Raw genomic sequence first — 21704 nt, forward strand, 5'->3', positions numbered from 1 at the left:
CACATCTGGAATGCAGCCTAGACAACGTCTGATTGAATTTCACAAAAGTAAGTATTTCCATTTTAGATCTAAAAATCATACACTGACCTATATCTTGCTGGGTAATGAATTACAAGGCACTAAATACAAATCACTAAGCCCCTTTCATTACCAGTAACATAAGGATGGAAACAATGGTGAATTGTGACAAAGACAAACAAAAGGATTTTAGACCGCATCAAAAATAGTTTGGACAAAAAAAGGGAAATAATTATTCCATTGTGCAATACCACGAAAAGACCCTATCTGGAACTGTGAATCTAGTTTTGGCAACTTGCCTCTGAAGGGTTACACATTTTAGAGAGGATCCAAAGAACTACTACATAACTGATCACTGGAATGAAGGGTCTTGGCTATGAGGATAAGCTGAAGTCACATTTTAAAGTAATTTTATTTTTAACATTCGTTTTAAAGACTTTTTTGAATGGCAAACGCAATGCAAAATATTTTGATTCCAATCACAGAAATCCAGTAAATCATCCTTCCCCACCCCCCCCGCATAATGTGATGCCTCACTGGAAACAGCCCCAAGTTGACTGGCCTTTTTAGCTATTTTACTGCATTACGTATTCACATCTAGTTTGTCCTAGATCTCTTTTGGCATTGGTACCTTTGAGGATCTTCCCTTCCACTCACTTAGATGCTTTACCTGGCCTTTTTACCAGTTAGAGCTCAATTTATTAATTTCTCCCTTTATTTCATACCGTTTATAGCCTTTCTGCTTTACTAGTTCTCACAACACCTAATTTAGTACCAACTTCCAATTTATTATCATCTGTAGCACTACAGTGTCTAGAGGTCCTATCCAAGATCAGGTCCTATTGTACTAAGTGTTGTACACATACACACAATCAGATAGAGTACCTGCCCTGAAGACCTCACAGCTTATTTAGACAAGACAGGCAAAGGGGGAGAAGAGAAACAAAGGCATAGAAAAGGGACGTGACCTGGCCCTAGGTCAGACAGAAGATCAGCAGCAGAGCTGGCAACAGAACTCAGGTCATCAAAGTCCTTGCCCAGTGTCACAGGCAGTAGACTAAGCTGTCTTTCCCAATTCATTAGCATGTTGTTCTACCCACTCAACCATACCAGTAATGAAGCTATTAAAGATGAAACAATACAATAAGTTCAACAAGACCCTACCAGACATTCCAACTCAACACAGTAGTTATTACCTGCGTTTAGTCCTTCACAAAGTAGATAATCAACATGTCAGTGCTCCAGCATATTTGAGAGAACTTGACGCTTCGTATAAAAATGCTTTAACGAAATCCAGTGAATCTTTATTAACCTCAACTAATTTTTTGATTCTATCAAAAAAGCAATCACATTTGGCAAGATTTGTTCTTTAGAAACATATGCTGTTTGTTGCTTAGTATTCCATTTATCTATAGATGAACACAGATCTCTTTCTATCTCTGTTTGTTCCATTATATCACTAGGTACTGAAAATGGCAATTGCAAGAACTGTTATAATATTTTTATTTTCTTCTCCAATCCTTAGTTCTAAACAACTTCTCAACAATAACTGCCAGAGCTCTCTCATGTTATCTAATTCCCTTAATATGCATATTAGCCAGATGTGCTGGCCTGAATATTTTCGTATTTTTTAAGTATTCCCTTCTCTGCATTTTATCATGAGTGCAAATTGTGCCTTGATATAAGGGTTCACTGAAGATGATAGCCACTTAATAAGGACTTTTAGAAGAGAACTATTTTTCTGCTTGAGAAACAGTATTCAGGACTAGAAAAAATTCAGCTAATTACATTGACAAGATTCAATATTATCAAGACTTCACATAGAGCTGCACAATGTGCCATAATCACAGAACAACCCTCTCCACTCTTTTAGGGAAAACAGAAGTCCCTAGCGAAACAGAAGAGTCATTTGATTTTAACATACTTCAATAACTCATGATGAAATTAACACATATTTTTTTCTGTATTTAATTTCTTGACTCAACCTTAACAGCAAGTAATCTGTCTTGTATTTATCAAAATAGCTCAGACTAGAATCAATTATATGAAATCAGGTCAGTTATCCCTAAAAACACATCTATGCTTCTAGAAAGTGGCATGCTGCCCCAAAATCTTCACTGTTGTTCTAGTCTTGATCAAGATATTCTCTACATTTCCAATGAAGAGAGACTACCTTCAAAAAAGCAGGTAAAACATTTAACTCTGAAATTCAGGGATGAAGTTGAAATTATTATAAAAGAATGGTTAATGAATGATAGCAGCAAATGGCTCCAAGGCACTGCAACATCAAAGCCTGCCTGAACAGATTGTTTAAAAAGATCTAATCCTCCATTAATAATCCTTTGAAAGAACTGTCTACATGCCAGATAACAGATTAAAGTCTGAGAACATTTTGGGTATGTTTATATTGCACTTGGAGATGTGATTGCAGCTCATACAGACACATCCAAGACAGCTTGAGTACCAACAGCAGTGAAGCCATGGCTGCATGGGTTAGCCACCCAGGTACGTAGCCGGGCTCTCTGGCAGGCTTGTACTCAAGTTGGCTAGCCCATTTTGCAGCTTGTGCTGCTGCAGCTTCACTGTTGGTACCAAGCTAACTAGATTGAACCTAGCTCAGGTATGTCTACACATGTCGTCACTGTTCACCTGTAGTGGACTGTTCTCTTCATTCTGCTCTGACCCCTTCCACTCATTTTGAGCGAACCGCTTGCTATTCCCCATCAGTCATGAGTCCAGGCTGGAAGAGTAGTCTTTTACGAGAACAGGCAATTTAAATTTAACAAAAGATGTTCCAATCTGGAATTTTCCCCATTCTTGTATACAGTTTTTATATGTTTATGGTCATTTATGGTCTGAAGCATTGGAAGAGTTTCAGCTGGGGCTGTGATGCACTTCCCAGGATTATATAAGGGGATGAGTGAAGATACCAAAAATCAGAGTCATCAGCTGCTTTGGTGGCCCTGTGGGTGCAGTTAACCCATTAGTCATGTTTCCAGATTAGGAGAATGTGTGTGTAAAATGTGCCCATTCTGATTAGTATTTAATTACTAAAAATTATGACGATGTTTTAAACATCCAAGCATCTTTCAAAATAGACAAATTATTTTCTTTCCCTAAGAAATACAAATACTTAGTTATTTCTTTCTTTCAGTGCAGGGTTACTAAGTTGAAAAATAAACTTCAATAGTATCACCAGAATTTTTTCAGCCTAACTGTTTTACCTGTCACATGAGAAAAAACACTTAATTAGAAGTTCCAGACAAAAAAACAGCTTCTGCTATTTACTCTATATGAGCTAAAGCAAGGTTAGAGAATACAGACAAGACACAGATATTCAAGAAAGACTGTGAAGTCAAAATGTTACACATTTGATAAAAGCTCCTGCCTGGCTTTATTTTAAGACGACAGGAAAATCAAACACAGACCGAATTCAACCGTCCTGCAAAAGTCATCCATTTGATTGGATTTTTGGAAAGGACAGAACAAAAAAGATGTGGAAAGAGTGTTTGTAGGTGACGAGCTAGCAGTGTTCTTGTTATGATGATTTTAATACTGCTGGGCTTTTTTGTAATATTAAATTGAGCATTAGGGGGCCTAGCACATTTCACAACCATCTTTTATTTTTATTTAAATTGAAATAAAATCAGCATATTGAGTAAATTTATTGATAACTATAAACTGTGAGGATTTGCAAATACTTGCGAGGTTTGAGCAATCAAAATTATGAGCAGGAAATACAAGAATCAGCTTAGAAAAATACAACCAATTAGGTATGAAGAGAATAAATCAAGTGATATTTTATCTGAAAACAGATACTTGGAAAACAGTAACACTAAAAATCAAGGACAGCAAGTTAGAGATGAATGTGCAGTGTATGATCTAGCAACAAACAATGGTAATGCAATTTTGGACTGCATACAAAGAAGCATTACATCATGGAGCAGGGACACAGCAATTCCACTTACACACTATGGTCTAGATCCTACAAAAACTTATGCCTATGCTTAACTTTAAGCATTGAAGTAAATGGGACTACTCTTATGTACATGCTTAAAAGTAAGCACAAGTGTTTACATGTGCCTAAGTGAGAGAAGGAAGCAAGACTGTGCCTGAATTACCACATTCTGTTCTGGGCATCTTAATACCACAAAGATGCAGATAAATTGGAGGGAGTTTAAGAGAAAAGACCAAAATAAGTAACAAAGGGATTAATTTATGGAGGGAGATTAATTACACTAAACATGCATTGTATAGTTTAGTTCAAAAATAAAGCGGAACATGATAACTAAGGGAGAGAAATGATTTAAAACGAAATAACCAGTAGTGATGGAATGAACTAAGAATGCAATTTCAGGTGAAATGTCTAGAATCCCTATGATTATCTCTATTAGACTGTGGAACTGTTTTTCAAGGTAAATGATGATCACCATTGCCTGACACACTGAAAATCTGACAATGTATAGCACTGGAAAATATACAGTAGGTACAATCAAACCTTTTAATTTTAAATAGAAACTGTCAGAATAAAGAAAAATATCTAAGGACATTGTTTGTGGAAGATAGCCACATATGGATCAATTAGCCAGAATGGGCAGGGATACAAAACCATACTCTGAAGTATCCCTAGCCTCTGTTTGCCAGAAGCTGGGAATGGGCAACAGGGGATGGATCACTTGATGATTACCTGTTCTATTCATTCCCTCTGAAGCACCTGGCATTGGCCACTATCAGGAGATAGGATACTGGGCTAGATGGATCATTGGTCTGACCCAGTATGGCTGTTCTTATTATTTACTAGTGACCAGAAGGAAAATTTCAAATTTATACAAGTCTACAAGCCCTGTATCAGCAATGCGCATTATTTCCACAGATTATTTAAGTAGTTCATTGTTTCAGAAAAACCTGTCTAATACATTTTGAACTATTCATATTTTACTTTTATACTAGATCTTAAATGATTTGGTTTTGATACTATGATGTCCTATGGCGATCTTGTAATGTGCTTTAGACCATCACAAAAGAAATTACAGTCACAATGTTTTATTTATGGCGTGAAATGCTTAGGGGCTTCTGGGCACATAAAATAAAATTAAAGCATAGTTTGATTAGAAGATAACAGATCTACTTATTCATGAATGCCACAAGAACAGCATTTGAAAATAAATATTTAATATACCTCATATTAACTTAAAATAAAAGATCCCGGCTAATACATGTATACTAACAGGCACACTCACCCTTTAAAATGTAGTCTGTTAATAAGCTTGGCACTTTCTCGCTGTCCTCTTTCATAGCATAAAGAACTGAAAAGCATGGGAAGGGAAGGGTGGATGAGAAAAAGCAATAATTCAGATCATTAGTCTTAAATTAAAGATGTTACTCGGATAAGCACGCTGAAGATACTTTAACTATTCATCTAGATATTGCATCCATATCAATTAGAAAATATGTAATTGGAATATTAAAAAAATGAATGGCAGACACATGGGGGCTGCGCCATACCCCTTTTATATGCATAATTCTAACTTAAATCTATAGTGTATGCACATAAGAGCCAGGGAACTGGGTCAAGGAGTACTGTATAAGATGACTCTTTTCAAAAACCACACTGAATTTTTAATGGCTTTTTTTCTTTAACATGATTGATCATATCAGACATAAGAGTTTTTGTTTGTCATGTATTTCAATGCACTTTTATTATAAAAATCAACATAAACAGTAAAGAAAACAAGAAAACATGGTACCAACATTTCTCATTCCACTTAGCAGCTATCAGTGTTGTTTTGGAGTTTTAAACCAAGATCTTTACAATGGGGAAAACTTTCTAACAGGATATTGAAATTGTAAATCCTTTAATGTTTCAGTATTTTTTCATGTTATACCCCCTAGCTCTGGGCTTTAGTAGGCCAAATTTACTTTCAGTTATGCAGCTACAGAAGTTCTGTAAGTGTCACCAGGTTATGTATTATGTATTATTTCACCATGAGATATGGCTAGAGAAATAACTGTGCCATTACACTCCCACTTCACCTTTCCCCATCTACTGGAGAAGAATCTGTGACTCCATTCACAGCAATTAAGCATTTGGGAAACAAGATGGAAGAAAAGAGTATACTGACATTCCTAGAATGTGGTGGTTCTCTTCTCTGACAGTCTTTAGACATGAAAAGATCCCTGCAGGAGCACATGCTAAAATTGAACTATCCCAGCTAATAACTTAATTAGGGTTGGAGCCATCAGGAAGGAAGAGAAAGTTCTGTCAACTGATTTTTCCAACCACGGTCCAGGGAAGATACGAAACACCTGACTGTATTTGGAACTGATTTTGACAGAATTCTTTACTAACAATACCATTTATACGACACATTTTATAAACAAGTATGGACAATTTTGAGACAAGCTTTCTGCAGAGGGTAAACATTCAGATTTGCATATGGACAAGATGTGGAGTTGGAATAAAGAATCTGTAGTTATGGTTGTGAACACTCCACTTGCCCAGAAAAGGGCAAGTCTTCACAACATTTAGTTAAAAAACCCCTAAGATGAAGCCACAAGTTTTTGGTATAAAGAAGTAAAAAGGGTGAATAGTTGTAAAAATCAAACTACAGTTGAGGGTAAAAGGTAGAGAGAGTTGACCAAGAGGGTGAAAGTAAGTAAAAAAGAATGCCTACAATTTCAAATTCCATAGTAAAGACTGGGGAGAAATTTTCAACGATTCAAATAGCAGTTAATATCAATGGGAAGTTAGATGCCTAACTACTCTTTGTTCCTTTGAAAAATTTCCTGATCCAAAGTCTACATACCAACACCATGAACTGGGTCGGAAACTGCCTGTTTGCTATGTGGTCTGTGTGTTTCAGAATAACACATCATAATATTAAATATAAGAAATTAAAGTTTGACCTTTTCTTTGCATATATAAAGACAAACTCTCATCTTTCACAGCCTCCCATGTGGCAAAACCTGACACAGCAGAATCTTTGTCAAACCAAGATATTTTAATTTATTAACTTTTTAATGAGGTACTTAAATATATTGGCGTTCAAATGCAGTCTTTGTGATTTCCATTTACTCAAAATATTCAGTTAAAAATTAAAGTCTGATAGATTAATTTCAACGGTTTTAGCTAATCCCTTAACAATATTAGAAAGCAAAACATTACTGTGAAGATCCTATGTTTAATTTAATAATACTGAAAGCCAACTCTTATATAAGAACTATTTCAGCAATCAGGATTTCACGTAGTGTTTTATAGCTGGTGGCAGTTACTACAAGAAGGAACTCCTGGAATGTGAAAGAAATTCATATCTACAGGGATTTAATTTATGCAGACTGAATAAGCATAACACTACTTAAGTACTAAAAATTTTAGAAAAACTTTTGCAGGCTCCTACCATCCAAGAGGATGCTATATTTATTTCTGAAAATGTTTCAGATCTCTTGGGAACATTCATGTGGTTTGAGGAATGCAAAGTGCTTTCTCACTCAGGTTGTGCAAAAATTTCAGTCTGTATAAGCTGGCTAACAGTGTTAGCTGTCGATAATGATAGCTAATAATTAGTGAGACATGAATTCTAAAAAAACCAGTATTTGAAAAGAAAATAATACTGAAAAGTCGGACAACTACCATGAACCACAGTAGACTAAACAACCTATTGGCAAAAGGACTCAATTTTGTTAACTTGCCAACTGTAGAACTCTTTTTGCAAGCATTTAGAGTTGGATCTGAAAAAGATCAAACTATTAATGAGAAGTTTCTACTTATACATGCAATGCTTGTTTTATGTTTTAAAACAGGCAGCTGTTAGGTTTAACAACACAGAATACAGAAAAGACATTTCCATTGCTGGTCCCTGGAGCAGTGGAACTTTAACTACAGGAAAAACCTCCGTTAACTGCCCTGGCTTACTTATGCTTATCTGCTGCTTCATATTCAACTACAGAATGTTGAGAAGTATATCCCTCTGTAAGTGTTCTCAGCATGAGAGGAATGAAAGAATCAGAAGCACAGCATTTACCAACTAGCAGCATTTAATAAGCTCCAGAATGCTCATGGGAGAATCTGAATACTATATGACTATTCCAGAATACTATATTCATCTTTATGTTGAAACAAAATATTGAGTGTTTGTAGTTTAAATAACGAGTTCAATATTTGCTTCACAAATGCACAAGCAAGAAGTAAGCCAGGAAATCTGCTACTGAGGGCATGTCTACACTAAAAACATACATTGACCTATGTAAGGTCGACTTTCAACCATCACAGTAATTACCATGGTGGTTAATGCCCTTTTGGTGGTGGTGCGTGTCCTCACCAGGAGCGCTTCCACCAATTTAAGAGGGGCAGTGTGGGAGGCTAAGAATATGGGCCTCTCAGCTCCACACGCAGCTCCCCACCCCCACACTGGGCACAAAGCTCCCTGGCACCGGAGCTGCTCCCGGGAGGCTCGAGGTCTTCAGGCACTGAGCTCCCTGCTGGGACCCTGACTGCGGCAAGGAGCAGGGAGCCAAGAGCTGGGTAATGCAGCCAGGCTCCTGGCAGTGGGGAGCCTCCGTGCAGTACCAGGGCTTCCCGAAGGGAGCCGGGCAAGCACAGCCCAACTCTGAGCAGGAGCCCAGGCAGCAGCTGGGCTGGGACTAGGGAGCCGCAGGATAGCTGAACTCTGAGCAGGGCAGGCATAGAATGACTGGGAGCCCAGGAGGCAGCCGTGTCTAGCTGGAGCCCCCCACCCACCCTGTGTCAGCCTGGCTTTCTTGTCAATTTCACAGCTCCAGCAAGAGCCATGAAATTGACATGAATGACAGCCAACAGCAGATGTAAATAACACTGTCTATATGGACACTGCATTGCCTTAACTACACCAAAATAAGTCCTATGCCTTTCTTGGAAGTGGAGTTATGTTGGTGCAATAGAGAACTTACATTGGCGGGAGCAAGGCTGTAGCGTGTACACTGACATACCTGTAATTAGATATAAGCTGCCCTGCCTCAACCTCTCTCTGTAGTGTAGACCAAGCCTGAGTAACAGGATCAGATTTCAACCAGCCCACAGAAAACACTTACCTCTTTACAGCACACATTTGTATAAATGTTTTGGTTGTTAACTAAAAAAAGTTATTCTGCTGAGACTTTTGGCTTCCCCTCCCCCTTGACTAATACTGGAATTTTGACATTTTGAACTATGCTTTAGTCATAAGTAAAGGATTATGACCTCATTACAGGATTAAACAGAAAATGAAGTTAACTGTGAGAAAGCGCTAGTTTAAACACAAACCTTAAGTACTAGCCACGGGAGCATATTGCAGGAAAAGAATGTGTATCTAAGTTACTTTTGTTTAAATGTTCTATGTTAAAATTTTATATGTCTCCTGCCAGCAGAAATGCACATAAAATCTTACATTTTCAGAAGTGTTTAGTAATTCTGGGTACTCAAACTCAGACACCCTAAAAGGACCTGCTTTTAAGAGAGTGGACACTTCAGACGTTGTGAAAATCACATCCCATTAGGGTGTCCTAATTTGGACACACCAAAATAACTGTCACATGAAAAATCAGGCCATGAAAAACAGATTTGGAAGTCTCTGAACAGTGATTATTTGACAACTATAATTAAATAGCTCCCCCATCTACTCTCATTCTCAGAAGTTCTAACTTCACTACATAAATGGTTGTCTCAACTCAACATGAATTTGTTGATAAGCCCATTAGTACACATAGCATATTTTGAGGGAGCGGGGAAGCAGCGTTGCCAATATTAATGATATTTGGTATTTTTCTTAGGGCTCCTGCTCCTGAAGTCAAGTCATTACATGAGAATATCAGCTTTTAGTTAAAATAAAAATTTTGTAGCCCTGACAGTTTCAGAGACAAGCCTGAAAACATGATCCGAGTGCATTCTAGAAACTCAAAAACCAGAAGATAAACAAGAACCACCCAAAATTTATTATGGTTTAAAAACAGTTATATGATTTTTGGGGGTCTAACTCACGATTTTTGAACACTCGTTTTTTGGCAATACTATGTATGGGACATGAGATCAGCAGGAGAATTTTAAATATTTACTCACTTTTGGTTAATGTTTGTAGATCTTCAACACAGGGGGGTCCACTTTTCTTCTCATAAGGAATGACTGTTGTTAAGTACTGCCAAATGAAAAACATGATTATTCAGCAATCACTTTGCTTATAATTTAGCCTGCTTGAACTACAGAAATCTTATTTATTTTGTGGAATTACAAGATGTTATCTAATATGATCAGATATTTTGCAAGAAACAAGTTTCTCTCTCAATGGTCCTAAATCTACCTCTGTCACAAAAGTCGGTTTTTAATTTTGTCATAAATTACATAAAAAACACAAACATGAAGGTGTATTAAACATTTAAGAAAGTAACTGTGCATCATTTAAAGTTTCTTACTCTAACAAGTTCCTTGTATCCCATGTCATGGATCCTAGTGAGAGTCTTTTCTTGGCCACCCACTAACACTACTGTGAGGAGAATTCAGGCCTCAGTGCCCCAGATCCAAAGAGTGGTATAAGCTCCTGTAGTCTGAACAGAGTCCAGCCAATGCCCCAACCTCAGGGTTCCTTTGCACATGCTCAGGGTGCAGATCTTCTATCTGTCACGGTCCCCCGAGTGTCAGAACCCACCGTTCAGCTGCCTAGCCACTCTGGACATTTCAGACTTCGTAGTATTTAAACATACCCCCTCAGCCAGAACTCAACCCCAAAGGTGTGAAACTTCTGGTTCACAGTTTAACTCCTTCTGGGGGAACACAATAGTTGTGAAGCAGTCAACACAAATACTTTGTTCAATCTACTAACTTTATGCTCTTTAATCATGTAAAGCACAAGGCAGTACAGATCACAGAAAACAATAAAACTTTCTTTTGAAAACCAGGGTCCAGACTCCGCAAGGGGAAAACAGAAGGTTTAAATTAGGGCTGTGATTAATCGCAGCTAACTCACGCAATAAAATCAAAAAAGATTAATTGCAGTTTTAATCACATTGTTAAACAATAGAATACCAATTGAAATGTATTCAATATTTCTGGATGTTTTTCTACATTTTCAAATATATTGATTTAAATTACAACACTATACAAAAAGTGTACACTGCTCACTTTATATTATTTTTATTACAAATATTTGCACTGTAAAATGATAAACAAAAGAAACAGTATTTTTCAATTCAACGCATACAAGCATTGTTGTGCAATCTCTTTACCGTGAAAGTGCAACTTACAAATGTAGATTTATTTTTTATTACATATCTGCATTCAAAAACAAAACAAATAAAAACGTTAGAGCCTACAATTCCACTCAGTCCTAATTCTTGTTCAGCCAATTGCTAAAACAAACAACTTTGTTTACATTTACGGGAGATAATGCTGCCTGCTTCTTATTCACAATCTCACCTTAAAGTAAGAACAGGTGTTTTCATGGCACTGTTGTAGCCAGCACTGCAAGATATTTACATGCCAAATGCACTAAAGATTCATATGTCCCTTCATGCTTCAGCCACCATTCCTTCTTGTTTATGAACTCCTTGTGGGAGAATTGTATGTCTTTGGCTCTGTTTTACTTCATTCTGCCATATATTTCATATTATAGTAGTCTTGGATGACGACTCAGCCCATGTTGTTTATTTTAAAAACACTTTCGCTGCAGATTTCACAAAACGCAAAGAAGGTACCAATGTGAGGTTTCTAAAGATAGCTACAGCACATGACCAAAGGTTTAAGAATCTTAAGCGCCTTCCAAAATCTGAGAGGAACAAGGTGTGGTGCATGTTTTCAGAAGTCTTACAAAAAGCAACACTCCGATGCAGAAACTACAGAACCCAAACCACCAAAAAAGAAAATCAACCTTCTGCTGGTGGCACCTGACTGAGATGATGAAAATGAACATCTGTCAGTCCGCACTGCTTTGGATTGTTATTGAGCAGACCCCATCATCAGCATGGACACATATCCTCTGGAATGGTGGCTGAAGCATGAAGGGACATACGAATCTTTAGTGCATCTGGTATGTAAATATCTTGCAATACTGGCTACAACAGTGCCATGAGAACACCTATTCTCACTTTAAGGTGACGTGAATAAGAAGCAGGCAGCATTATCCCTTGTAAATGTAAACAAACTTGTTTGTCTGAGCGACTGGCTGAACAAGAATTAGGACTGAGTGGACTTGTAGGCTCTAAAGCTTTTATTTGTTTTGTTTTTGAATGCAGTTTTTTTTGTACATAATTCTATATTTTTAAATTCAACTTTCATGATAAAGAGATTGTACTACAGTACTTGTATTAGGTGAATTGAAAAATACTATTTCTTTTGTTTTTTACAGTGCAAATATTTGTAATAAAAATAAATATAAAGTGAGCACTGTACTGTTATAGTTGAAAACAATACATTTGAAAATGTAAAAAAAACCAAAAATATTTAAATAAATGGCATTCGATTATTATTTAACAGTGTGATTAATTATGTGATTAAAATAATATCCTTTCTCCTTGGGACTGCAAGGGAGGGTTTGGACTGGTAGCACTGGTCCAGGACAATAAGTCACAACCTTGAGATCCAGGGAACATTAGAATTTGCCCGTCTTCACATCTTGAATAAATTATTTTAGAGACTCTCATTCTACAAACATGAGATACCTAGGAAGGATCGACCCATTTTAAGTCAAGAACTGGACATAGTCTCCTTGTTTTGGGGACAGCAAAATAGATCCCAAGGCCCTTCTGGTCTTCCAGGATCAGGGGAATGGGCTGTATCTTTAGGAAATTGTTTAGGGTACCTCAGTTGCTTTTTTGTTGGGCCAATGTGGCACTGTGTAGTAGAATGGAGTTGTTGTAATACAATGGATCTCATACTCAATCGACTGCCTATCCATATACAGTAGTATTGTCCAGGACCCCTTTAAAGTTATTTAAGAAAGTATGAAAACAGTTCCTCAACTTTCCCCCAATGTTGGGACTTCATATCCAGACTCTAGAAACTTCAGGTTGACTGGTTAAAATTTGAAGGAATTCTTCTGATAATTGTTACTTTCTCCTTTGTCAATGAAAGACTGTACATTGTTAAGGCCAACTGCTTCTGTAAATGGCCATGCCTCCTTCTTACTGGATTATAGTTTCTAGTCTCCCAGCATCTGCTCCTCTTTGAACGCAAATTCAAGATTCAGCTTGGCATCTCCTGGGGTAGAACTTTGCTCTTTGAATCAGCCAAGGACTGTTGACTTTCTTAATGTCTTACTGAAAGGAAACTGGCCTTTAAAAGGCATGTCTGTTAGCCCGGCTCTGGAAGAAAGAAAACAAACACTACCCACTCTTTTAGCTACATGGCCTCTCTCCTGGAGCCATGGTAGTCTCAATAAAGTGGCAGAATCATGTCACATGTGAACTCACATTGAAGACAGTGGTGCTCAGAAATGGGAGTCTTGGTCACTTTACAGTTTTTATCTTTAGCCTTTGGAGATCTGCTCAGCTTCTGTGACCAGTTCACTCTCCCTGGGAAACATATGCTGCATAAATTGAAGATTGTAGGGAAAGGCTTAAGGTCACAAAGATTCTATTCAAAGAGATACCTCATTTTTTCTGTCAAGGAAATCCTTGAGATCCACACCTCATTCCACAGTCTGTGCTGCCCTTTTCATTGACCCTGAAAATGCAGCATCCATTCTTGGGTTCTCAGTAAACATTTCCACATCTGATGTTCTCAGAGGACAGTGAGTTTTAATGCCACACCCCACCATCAACCTCAGCCTGGCCCAATCTACACGGGAGGTCCACTTTCTTGACACCATGGTGCAAATAAGTGATGGTCACATTAACACCACCCTATATCGAAAACCTACCGACCGCTATGCCTACCTTCATGCCTCCAGCTTCCATCCCGGACACATCACACGATCTATTGTCTACAGCCAAGCACTGAGGTACAACCGCATCTGCTCTAACCCCTCAGACAGAGACCAACACCTACAAAATCTCCACCAAGCATTCTCAAAACTACAATACCCGCACGAGGAAATAAGGAAACAGATCAACAGAGCCAGACGTGTACCCAGAAGCCTCCTACTGCAAGACAAACCCAAGAAAGAAACCAACAGGACTCCACTGGCCATCACATACAGCCCCCAGCTAAAACCCCTCCAACGCATCATCAAGGATCTACAACCCATCCTGGACAATGATCCCACACTTTCACAGGCCTTGGGTGGCAGGCCAGTCCTTGCCCACAGACAACCTGCCAACCTGAAACATATTCTCACCAGTAGCTGCACACCGCACCATAATAACTCTAGCTCAGGAACCAATCCATGCAACAAACCTCGATGCCAACTCTGCCCACATATCTACACCAGCGACACCATCACAGGACCTAACCAGATCAGCCACACCATCACGGGTTCATTCACCTGCACATCCACCAATGTAATATACGCCATCATATGCCAGCAATGCCCCTCTGCTATGTACATCGGCCAAACTGGACAGTCTCTACGGAAAAGGATAAATGCACACAAATCAGACATTAGGAATGGCAATATACAAAAACCTGTAGGGGAGCACTTCAACCTCCCTGGCCACACTATAGCAGACCTTAAGGTGGCCATCCTGCAGCAAAAAAACTTCAGGACCAGACTTCAAAGAGAAACTGCTGAGCTTCAGTTCATCTGCAAATTTGACACCATCAGCTCAGGATTGAACAAAGACTGTGAATGGCTTGCCAACTACAGAACCAGTTTCTCCTCTCTTGGTTTTCACACCTCAACTACTAGAACAAGGCCTCATCCTCCCTGATTGAACTGACCTCGTTATCTCTAGCTTGCTTGCTAGCATATATATACCTGCCCCTGGATATTTCTACCACATGCATCTGAAGAAGTGGGTATTCACCCACGAAAGCTCATGCTCCAAAATGTCTGTTAGTCTATAAGGTGCCACAGGATTCTTTGCTGCTTTTACTCTGATCACATTTCCTGTCTAGAATACACCACTCATTGTTCATCTTTTCAGTCATGGATGTAGACATGCAGAGCCATATAAAAGGAAGATAGCGCAGGATCCCCTGGCACTAGCAAACACTCATTCTATGGCTCCAGGGTACATGCTATCATCCTTAAAGAGGGCTGGCAGCTCCTCAAATACGAGGATGTCCTAATTTTGAGACCGAAGGTCAGGGACTGACTCATTCACCCTCTTCTCCTTCATCCTTTGCTTGTCCCATTTCTTCGTTATTTTTGCTCTTCTATAGATACTGAACCTGGACAACTTTGAACTGCCAAGTTTTATGGCGTGCTTGAGGAGGCTTTTCTTGCCCTTCTTTCGAGTTCTATTCCTGAACTACTGTCCTCTCTCAGGACAGGGGTCAAGTCTTTGTCTGAAATAGGCAGAACTGAGCCTGCACCCATCCTTTACCCATCTTTCTTATTGTGAGGGTTGGAGCTGCTGCCCTGCAGCTTAGGGCAAGGTGTAGTCTGGGGACTCCCAAATCTCTTTCTATACCAATGGAGAGTCATACATTGTCAAAGGGAGGGAGGGAGACCCTTCCTTTCTCACTTCTTTTGCATATGAACCACCCCTACACATTAGGCAATGTTTCACCACAAGATAGATGGTGTATCCATTTTTGTGCATCCTACCAAGAGCTTTCTGAAAGGCCTCAACAACATTTACCCTGAAGTGCGAGCTCCTACTCTACCATGGGATTTCAGCTTAGTTCTCTGGGGCATCACCAGATGCCCATTTGAACCATTAATTACATGCTGTTTCTCCACCTGTCAATGAAGATGGCTTTTCTAGGCGCCATTACATCGGCGAGATGGGTGGGAGAATTAGGGTCCCTCATGGCTGATCCATCCTACAAAATATTGTCCAAAGATACAATTACTCTCAGACGACATCCTAAGTTTTTACCTAAGATCACCTCATCATTCCACCTCAACCAACCCATCCACTTACCAACATTCTACACTACAGGTAGTCAGGAATTCACACTACATACCCTCGATGTACATAGGGTCCTGGCATTTTATGCAGACAGAATGAAACCATTTTGCAGGTCCCTGAAATTATTTGTTTCAATCACTGAATGATCAAATGGAGATGCCATATCCAAATGGATTTCAGATTGCATCAAGCTGTATCATCATCAGCATAACCTGCAATCCACTACAGGGACTTGCACACATTCCACCAAAGCAATATCGACTCTGATAGCATTTCTGAACAATGTTCCTGTTACAGACATCTGAAGAGCAGCAACCCCCTGGGCTTCTGCCCATACATTTACACGGTATTATGCATTAGAACCGTATGCAACTTCGAATGCACTACTTGGACTCACTATATTATCATCTGCCATGACTTCAGCTCCGAAGCCCCTTCCTTCCATAGGAGAGCACTGCTCTGAAGTCAACAAAAGTGGAGCACTCCTATGGACATCACTTGAAGAAGAAGAGGGGATTACTCACCATGTGCAGTTACTGAGGTTCTTCGAGATGTGTCTCCCTGTGGGTGTTCTACTACCCTTCCTTCTCCCCTCTAATTCGGAGTTTCACAAAATCAAAGATCTTTGGTATGTTTACACTGCAATCATGAGTTGTGACTGCAGCTCACATAAACTAACCTTAATTAGCTAGATCAAAGCTAGCTCAGGACCTGGAGCAATGAAGCCACAGGTTGGGAAGAACTATAATCCATGTGCCCGGACAGACTCAGATGATCAAAGATAGAATATGAGTTTACACATTTAATTTCAACTCCTGCATGTAATTTTATACAGTCTAATTGGTCTTTTCCGTCTCTATTTTCTATGATTCAACTATTAACTCCAACACAGATCTAAAGGCTTTTGTCAGCTCAAGTTTGCAAAGGTATCTAAGCCTTAACTAATTTGTGAAGAAGAGTCTGTGTTATGAGAAGAGTCTGTGTTATGAGAATAAAAGTTCTGGAACAATATTGATGGATTAATGGGCTATCAAGAATAAAATTTTCCATATTAGAAACCTTGGTTTAGAGACATCTAGTGGCTCAATAAGAGGACTCATCAGCTCAGTAAAAATCACAGTTGTTCCACAAGACTGTAGATTTTCATATACAAGATCCTCATAAATCAGGTAACCAGGAGAAATTGGTTTAATTGCACGTGAATAAAAATTTATGATTAAAAAAATGGATTTTTAAATTAAATACATTTTTATGTTTTAAAATAAACCTATTTAAAATTAAATTTGAAATTATGACAATTGATTATGATCAACACTTAAATATTATTTTTTAAATAGTTTATAGTAAGGAAAATGTGTTCATTCCAAAGTTTTAAAGAAAGTCAAACCACTGAATTGAAGGAAGTCAATGGCTAAGCACCTGGAAGTTTTTGAAGTGCTAAACCAGCTTTTGACAGCATTAACCTCTTTTGCAGGGATAGAGAGAATATTTCCTTAATTTCAATTTTCCCAATAAGGGCAGTTAATTAAGTCATTCAAAGCTGAGAAACTGAACGGGAGTAGAAAAAAAGCAGGAAAACTTGTTTTTCCTCTTCCATTCTATGAATATAAATGAGGTGAGAGAGGTAGATATCTACTAGTTCTAAAATCACGGTGACCATAAACAATCAGTTCAATTCACTAACCAAAGATAATACTTACTTTGTTTAATAAGTCAGTTTAAAATGCAAAACATGTTTTAATAAACTTTTTTCTTATGTATCTAGATTATTAAAAGTAATTCTAACATTTTAAAATTCTGTTTTTGTGAATTTTTAAATGAATTCCAATTTCCATCCAAATGCAGATCAAAACAATTAACACGTTAAAAAACAGCCAACCAACTTGTAAATAGTAATTGCATCACTGACAATTGTCTAACATAAAAATTCAAAATTAAGAATTTAAATATATATATGTTAAGTTATATAACTGCTTCAGTGTATAGATAAAGCGAATCCACTTGGTCTGCAAAAAGTACCAAATTTAGTGTAAAGGCTATATTTAGTTGCAAATCAACATGTTTTAAAGGTTACCAAACAATGAAAATGTATCTTTCTTTAGGAAAATAACTAAAAAGTACTAATGCAGCACAAGATTACATTATTTAAATCCAAGTTTCCTGTATGCCTCTTTAAATCAAAACTAAAAATCACTGATTTAAATCAATCCACCCTGACCTAAATTGTATGAACAGAAAACATGAAACACGAAAGCAAAGCAAGTATGTCTGTAAACCAGATTCAGAAGTGTGGAAATTGACCAGTTAAGTGCATGCAGACAAGAGAAGGATCAACATGAGCCTTGTGCATATTAATCGAGAAGCATTTTCCTAAATTCCTTCAGAGTGACAAGGGGAAAGTGAGACATCAAAACATTCTCTACCATTTCAAGTGCCAACCTGTTGGGGACAAAAAGATGCTCTAGTTCCAGGTGATCAAAGCAGGCAAGAACCTCAGTCCAATAGGACTAGCTACTGCCATCCCCAGCTCGGAGCACGCTCTCACTCAAAAAGGAAGCTCTGAAAAATAGCCTTGAAACTTTGGTGACTCCTGTACTTGATCAGAACCATTACTACTTTATAAAATGGAATAAAAGGACCATGTGAGTTCTTCATCAAAGCAGAGAGAATTTGTGCATTGCCTCTGTGGTCTGCACACTACCATTTTGCAAAACAACTGGCAACTGTGTGTGGCAAATAGACTTCTCTTAGATTTACTTCATAAGCCCCAGATCTAAGGATCACTTGTGAGGGACTAATTTTCAGTTTGCTGAACTTGTGCCATTATCATCTCTGTTTCCCCCAGGAAAAGGCAGCTAAGCATGTCTTATGGGGCACTGCCCAGGTCCTCATTACATGGACCCTGACAGAGATAACCTGACCCACTCCTACATAAATTATCACAGACTGATTTCTGATGTCTTTTGGAACATTTAGTCAACAATACTTCAGACACATACAGGGTTACCCTCGTCTTCAGGACACTAATATAGTTTACATTTCTAGGGAGGCAATGAGCTGAGTGTGGAATCTCCTTCTGTGCACACTGCCCTTCACACAGTGGATTCGTACACGGCTAATACAATATGCACTGAAGAAATGTGGAAGTCTCTCTCAATTATAAATTGTTCTTGCAAAGCCACTATGTCAGAGTATCTCAGGGTGTTTATTACTCAGATGTGGCAAGAGACTGTGTGACTTTGTGATCAACTGGATATCAGGCCGAACCCAGGTTGCCTCATTTGGTGATATCTCACAGATACCACACCACAGTCCAATGGCCATCTTCTGGCTCAATACCTGCAGTACAGTGAGGCTCTGGTAAATGATCCTGTCACATTCTTGTGAAGGGAATGAAGGTTTTCATGTCTTCCAGGGCTCCTACTCTCTCTCTAGGACAAGAAGTTATACATAGTTTTAGCTATTTACTATAAGCCTTTGAGAGTTAAGTACCCTATTTGCGGCATGGATCAATACTTTGCTCTTTCAAGATGTTGCCAAGACAATGAAACACATGCACTCACATTATGTACGGATATGCTGCTATAGCCTCTAGGGATTTTAGGTTATGTAGGGGTTGATTTCATCCTCAAACTCTTTTTGCAGCTGTTTTTTAAGTAAACAGGAAGCACTAGGGAACAGCTTGCGGTCTGTACACCAAGTTCTATGGCACTGAAGCCTGATTTCTCCAAAGTCCAGGATTCCATGACACTACAGCTTAGCTAGGTATCTCTCCCCTTTGAGGGGAGATGGGAAGGAAATTCTATAAAATCAAACTTCCACATATACATTGGGCCTTTTTCCTTTCATACAGAAAGGACAAAATGGGCCCTAAATTAGTAGATCTTGAGAAATAATCTAGAGAAGTAAACCCTCTGTGATGCTTTATTGAATCTGGGAGACACTTGAGGATATTATGAATATCAATATTGTAAAACTGTAATGAGTTATGCCAGATAGGCCATGTACGGTATCTGCAAAAATGTTATAATTTGCCAGATATGATAATCTCATTTATGTGTTTGTATCACCTATGTATTATGAGTTATAGATATGTCTGTCTGTCTCCATTTCAAACTTGGGCTTTGCTTCTGGGGCACACCCCCAGATAGCTTGGGCATCAGCTCCGCCTAGTCTGCTTGATGGCCTATTAAGACCATCAGCTATACCAGGGGTCGGCAACCTTTCAGAAGTGGTGTGCCGAGCCTTCATTTATTTACTCTAATTTAAAGTTTCGCATGCCAGTAATACATTTTAACATTTTTAGAAGGTCTCTTTCTATAAGTCTGTAATATATAACTAAACTATTGTTGTACGTAAAGTAAATTAGTTTTTTTAAAATGTTTAAGAAGCTTCATTTAAAACTAAATTAAAATGTAGAGCCCACCGGACCAGTGGCCAGGACCCACGCAGCGTGAGTGCCATTGAAAATCAGCTCACGTGCCACCTTCGGCACCCGTGCCATAGGTTGCCTACCCTTTAGCTATACAGTTGACCCCTTGAGAGAAGGCAGATACACATTATAACTCATCAGGGCATTCCTATGGACAGGACTCTAAGGCTTTCAGGCCATGTGCTGGGCAGCTTGTGTTTGAAATGAAGGAAGCACAGGCCGCATGGCAAAAGACTATAAAAGGCAGTTGCATCTTCATTTTGTCCTCAACCCTGCTTCTTACCTCTGGAGGAACTTTGCTACAAACTGAAGCTCTGAATAAAAGGACTGAATGACCCATCCAAGCTGTGGATGTATTCCAGAGGGAATTTCAAGCCAGCAAACTCACCAATACTGCAAGGATCCTGATATATGGACTTTGAAGGCTTTGCATGTATGTGACTATTTTACCATTTAACATCTCTCTTCTTGTTCTTTTTTCTTTATAATACACCTTTAGTTTTAGATACTAAAGGATTGGCTGGCAGCGTGATATTTTGGGTAAGATCCAAACCTATATTGACTTGGTACCATGGCTGACCCTTTGGAGTCAGAAGAACATTTTGCATATGTGAGTAGTGTTTTAAAATAACTTCTCACTGTATTGGAACTAGGTGCTGATTGGGAGTCAGAGACTGGATTGAAACAAAGGAGCTTTGTGATTTTTTTTCTCCCTCCTTGATAACCAGTATGGGGGATCAGAAACACAGTTTGTGACTGGTTGGGGAATTTAAACTTCAGTGTTACCCACCAGTCTTGGGAAGATTTGCTCTCCCTTTTGCAGCCTGCCCTGACCTTGGCATTTCTAGTGAGGGCTGCCCCAAGCACCATCAGGTCACACCCTCAAGTTGACTACATTTTAAGACTCTTGGTGTTTATCAATGTCATAAGATATATTACACAGTCAAACAATTTTTGTACCATTAAAGTTCAGAATCTAAATTAAAATATGGTAATTAAATACTACTTTGAAATAAAGGATAAAAGTTCTATATTTAACAATGACATGAAATATTAACCAATAGTGTTATTCTATGCCATGTATTTTCTATATTGTTTAAATCAATAAAAACACGAACTTACCTTTGGATATATTATTTGTATTCCATACAACTGACTGCTTTTAACATAATGCAACTGTCAAAGGTGTAAAGATATACATGCAATTTTGTAGATGCAATTCTGTTATTCAGAAGAACGGGCTCTGAATATTGGGGTTTGCTTCTTCTTTATTTTCCTTACTATATGTTACCTACCT

The 21704-nt window shown here is 38.5% G+C and overlaps 1 protein-coding gene across 2 annotated transcripts in view; it reads right to left on the bottom strand.

The window, feature by feature from the left end:
• The window catches only part of FEZ2 (fasciculation and elongation protein zeta 2), a 51528-nt gene that overhangs the window by 5376 nt on the left and 24448 nt on the right, over positions 1-21704 (bottom strand). For both annotated transcript variants that reach the window (XM_050950323.1, XM_050950324.1), the window contains 2 exons: positions 10088-10163; positions 5259-5324 (listed from right to left, as the gene is read on the bottom strand). In XM_050950323.1, coding sequence (XP_050806280.1) covers positions 5259-5324; positions 10088-10163 — 142 coding nt within the window. The remainder of the gene's footprint in view (positions 1-5258; positions 5325-10087; positions 10164-21704) is intronic.

The sequence above is a fragment of the Gopherus flavomarginatus genome, chromosome 4 (genome assembly GCF_025201925.1).
Source record: "Gopherus flavomarginatus isolate rGopFla2 chromosome 4, rGopFla2.mat.asm, whole genome shotgun sequence".
NCBI classification, from domain to species: Eukaryota; Metazoa; Chordata; order Testudines; family Testudinidae; genus Gopherus; species Gopherus flavomarginatus.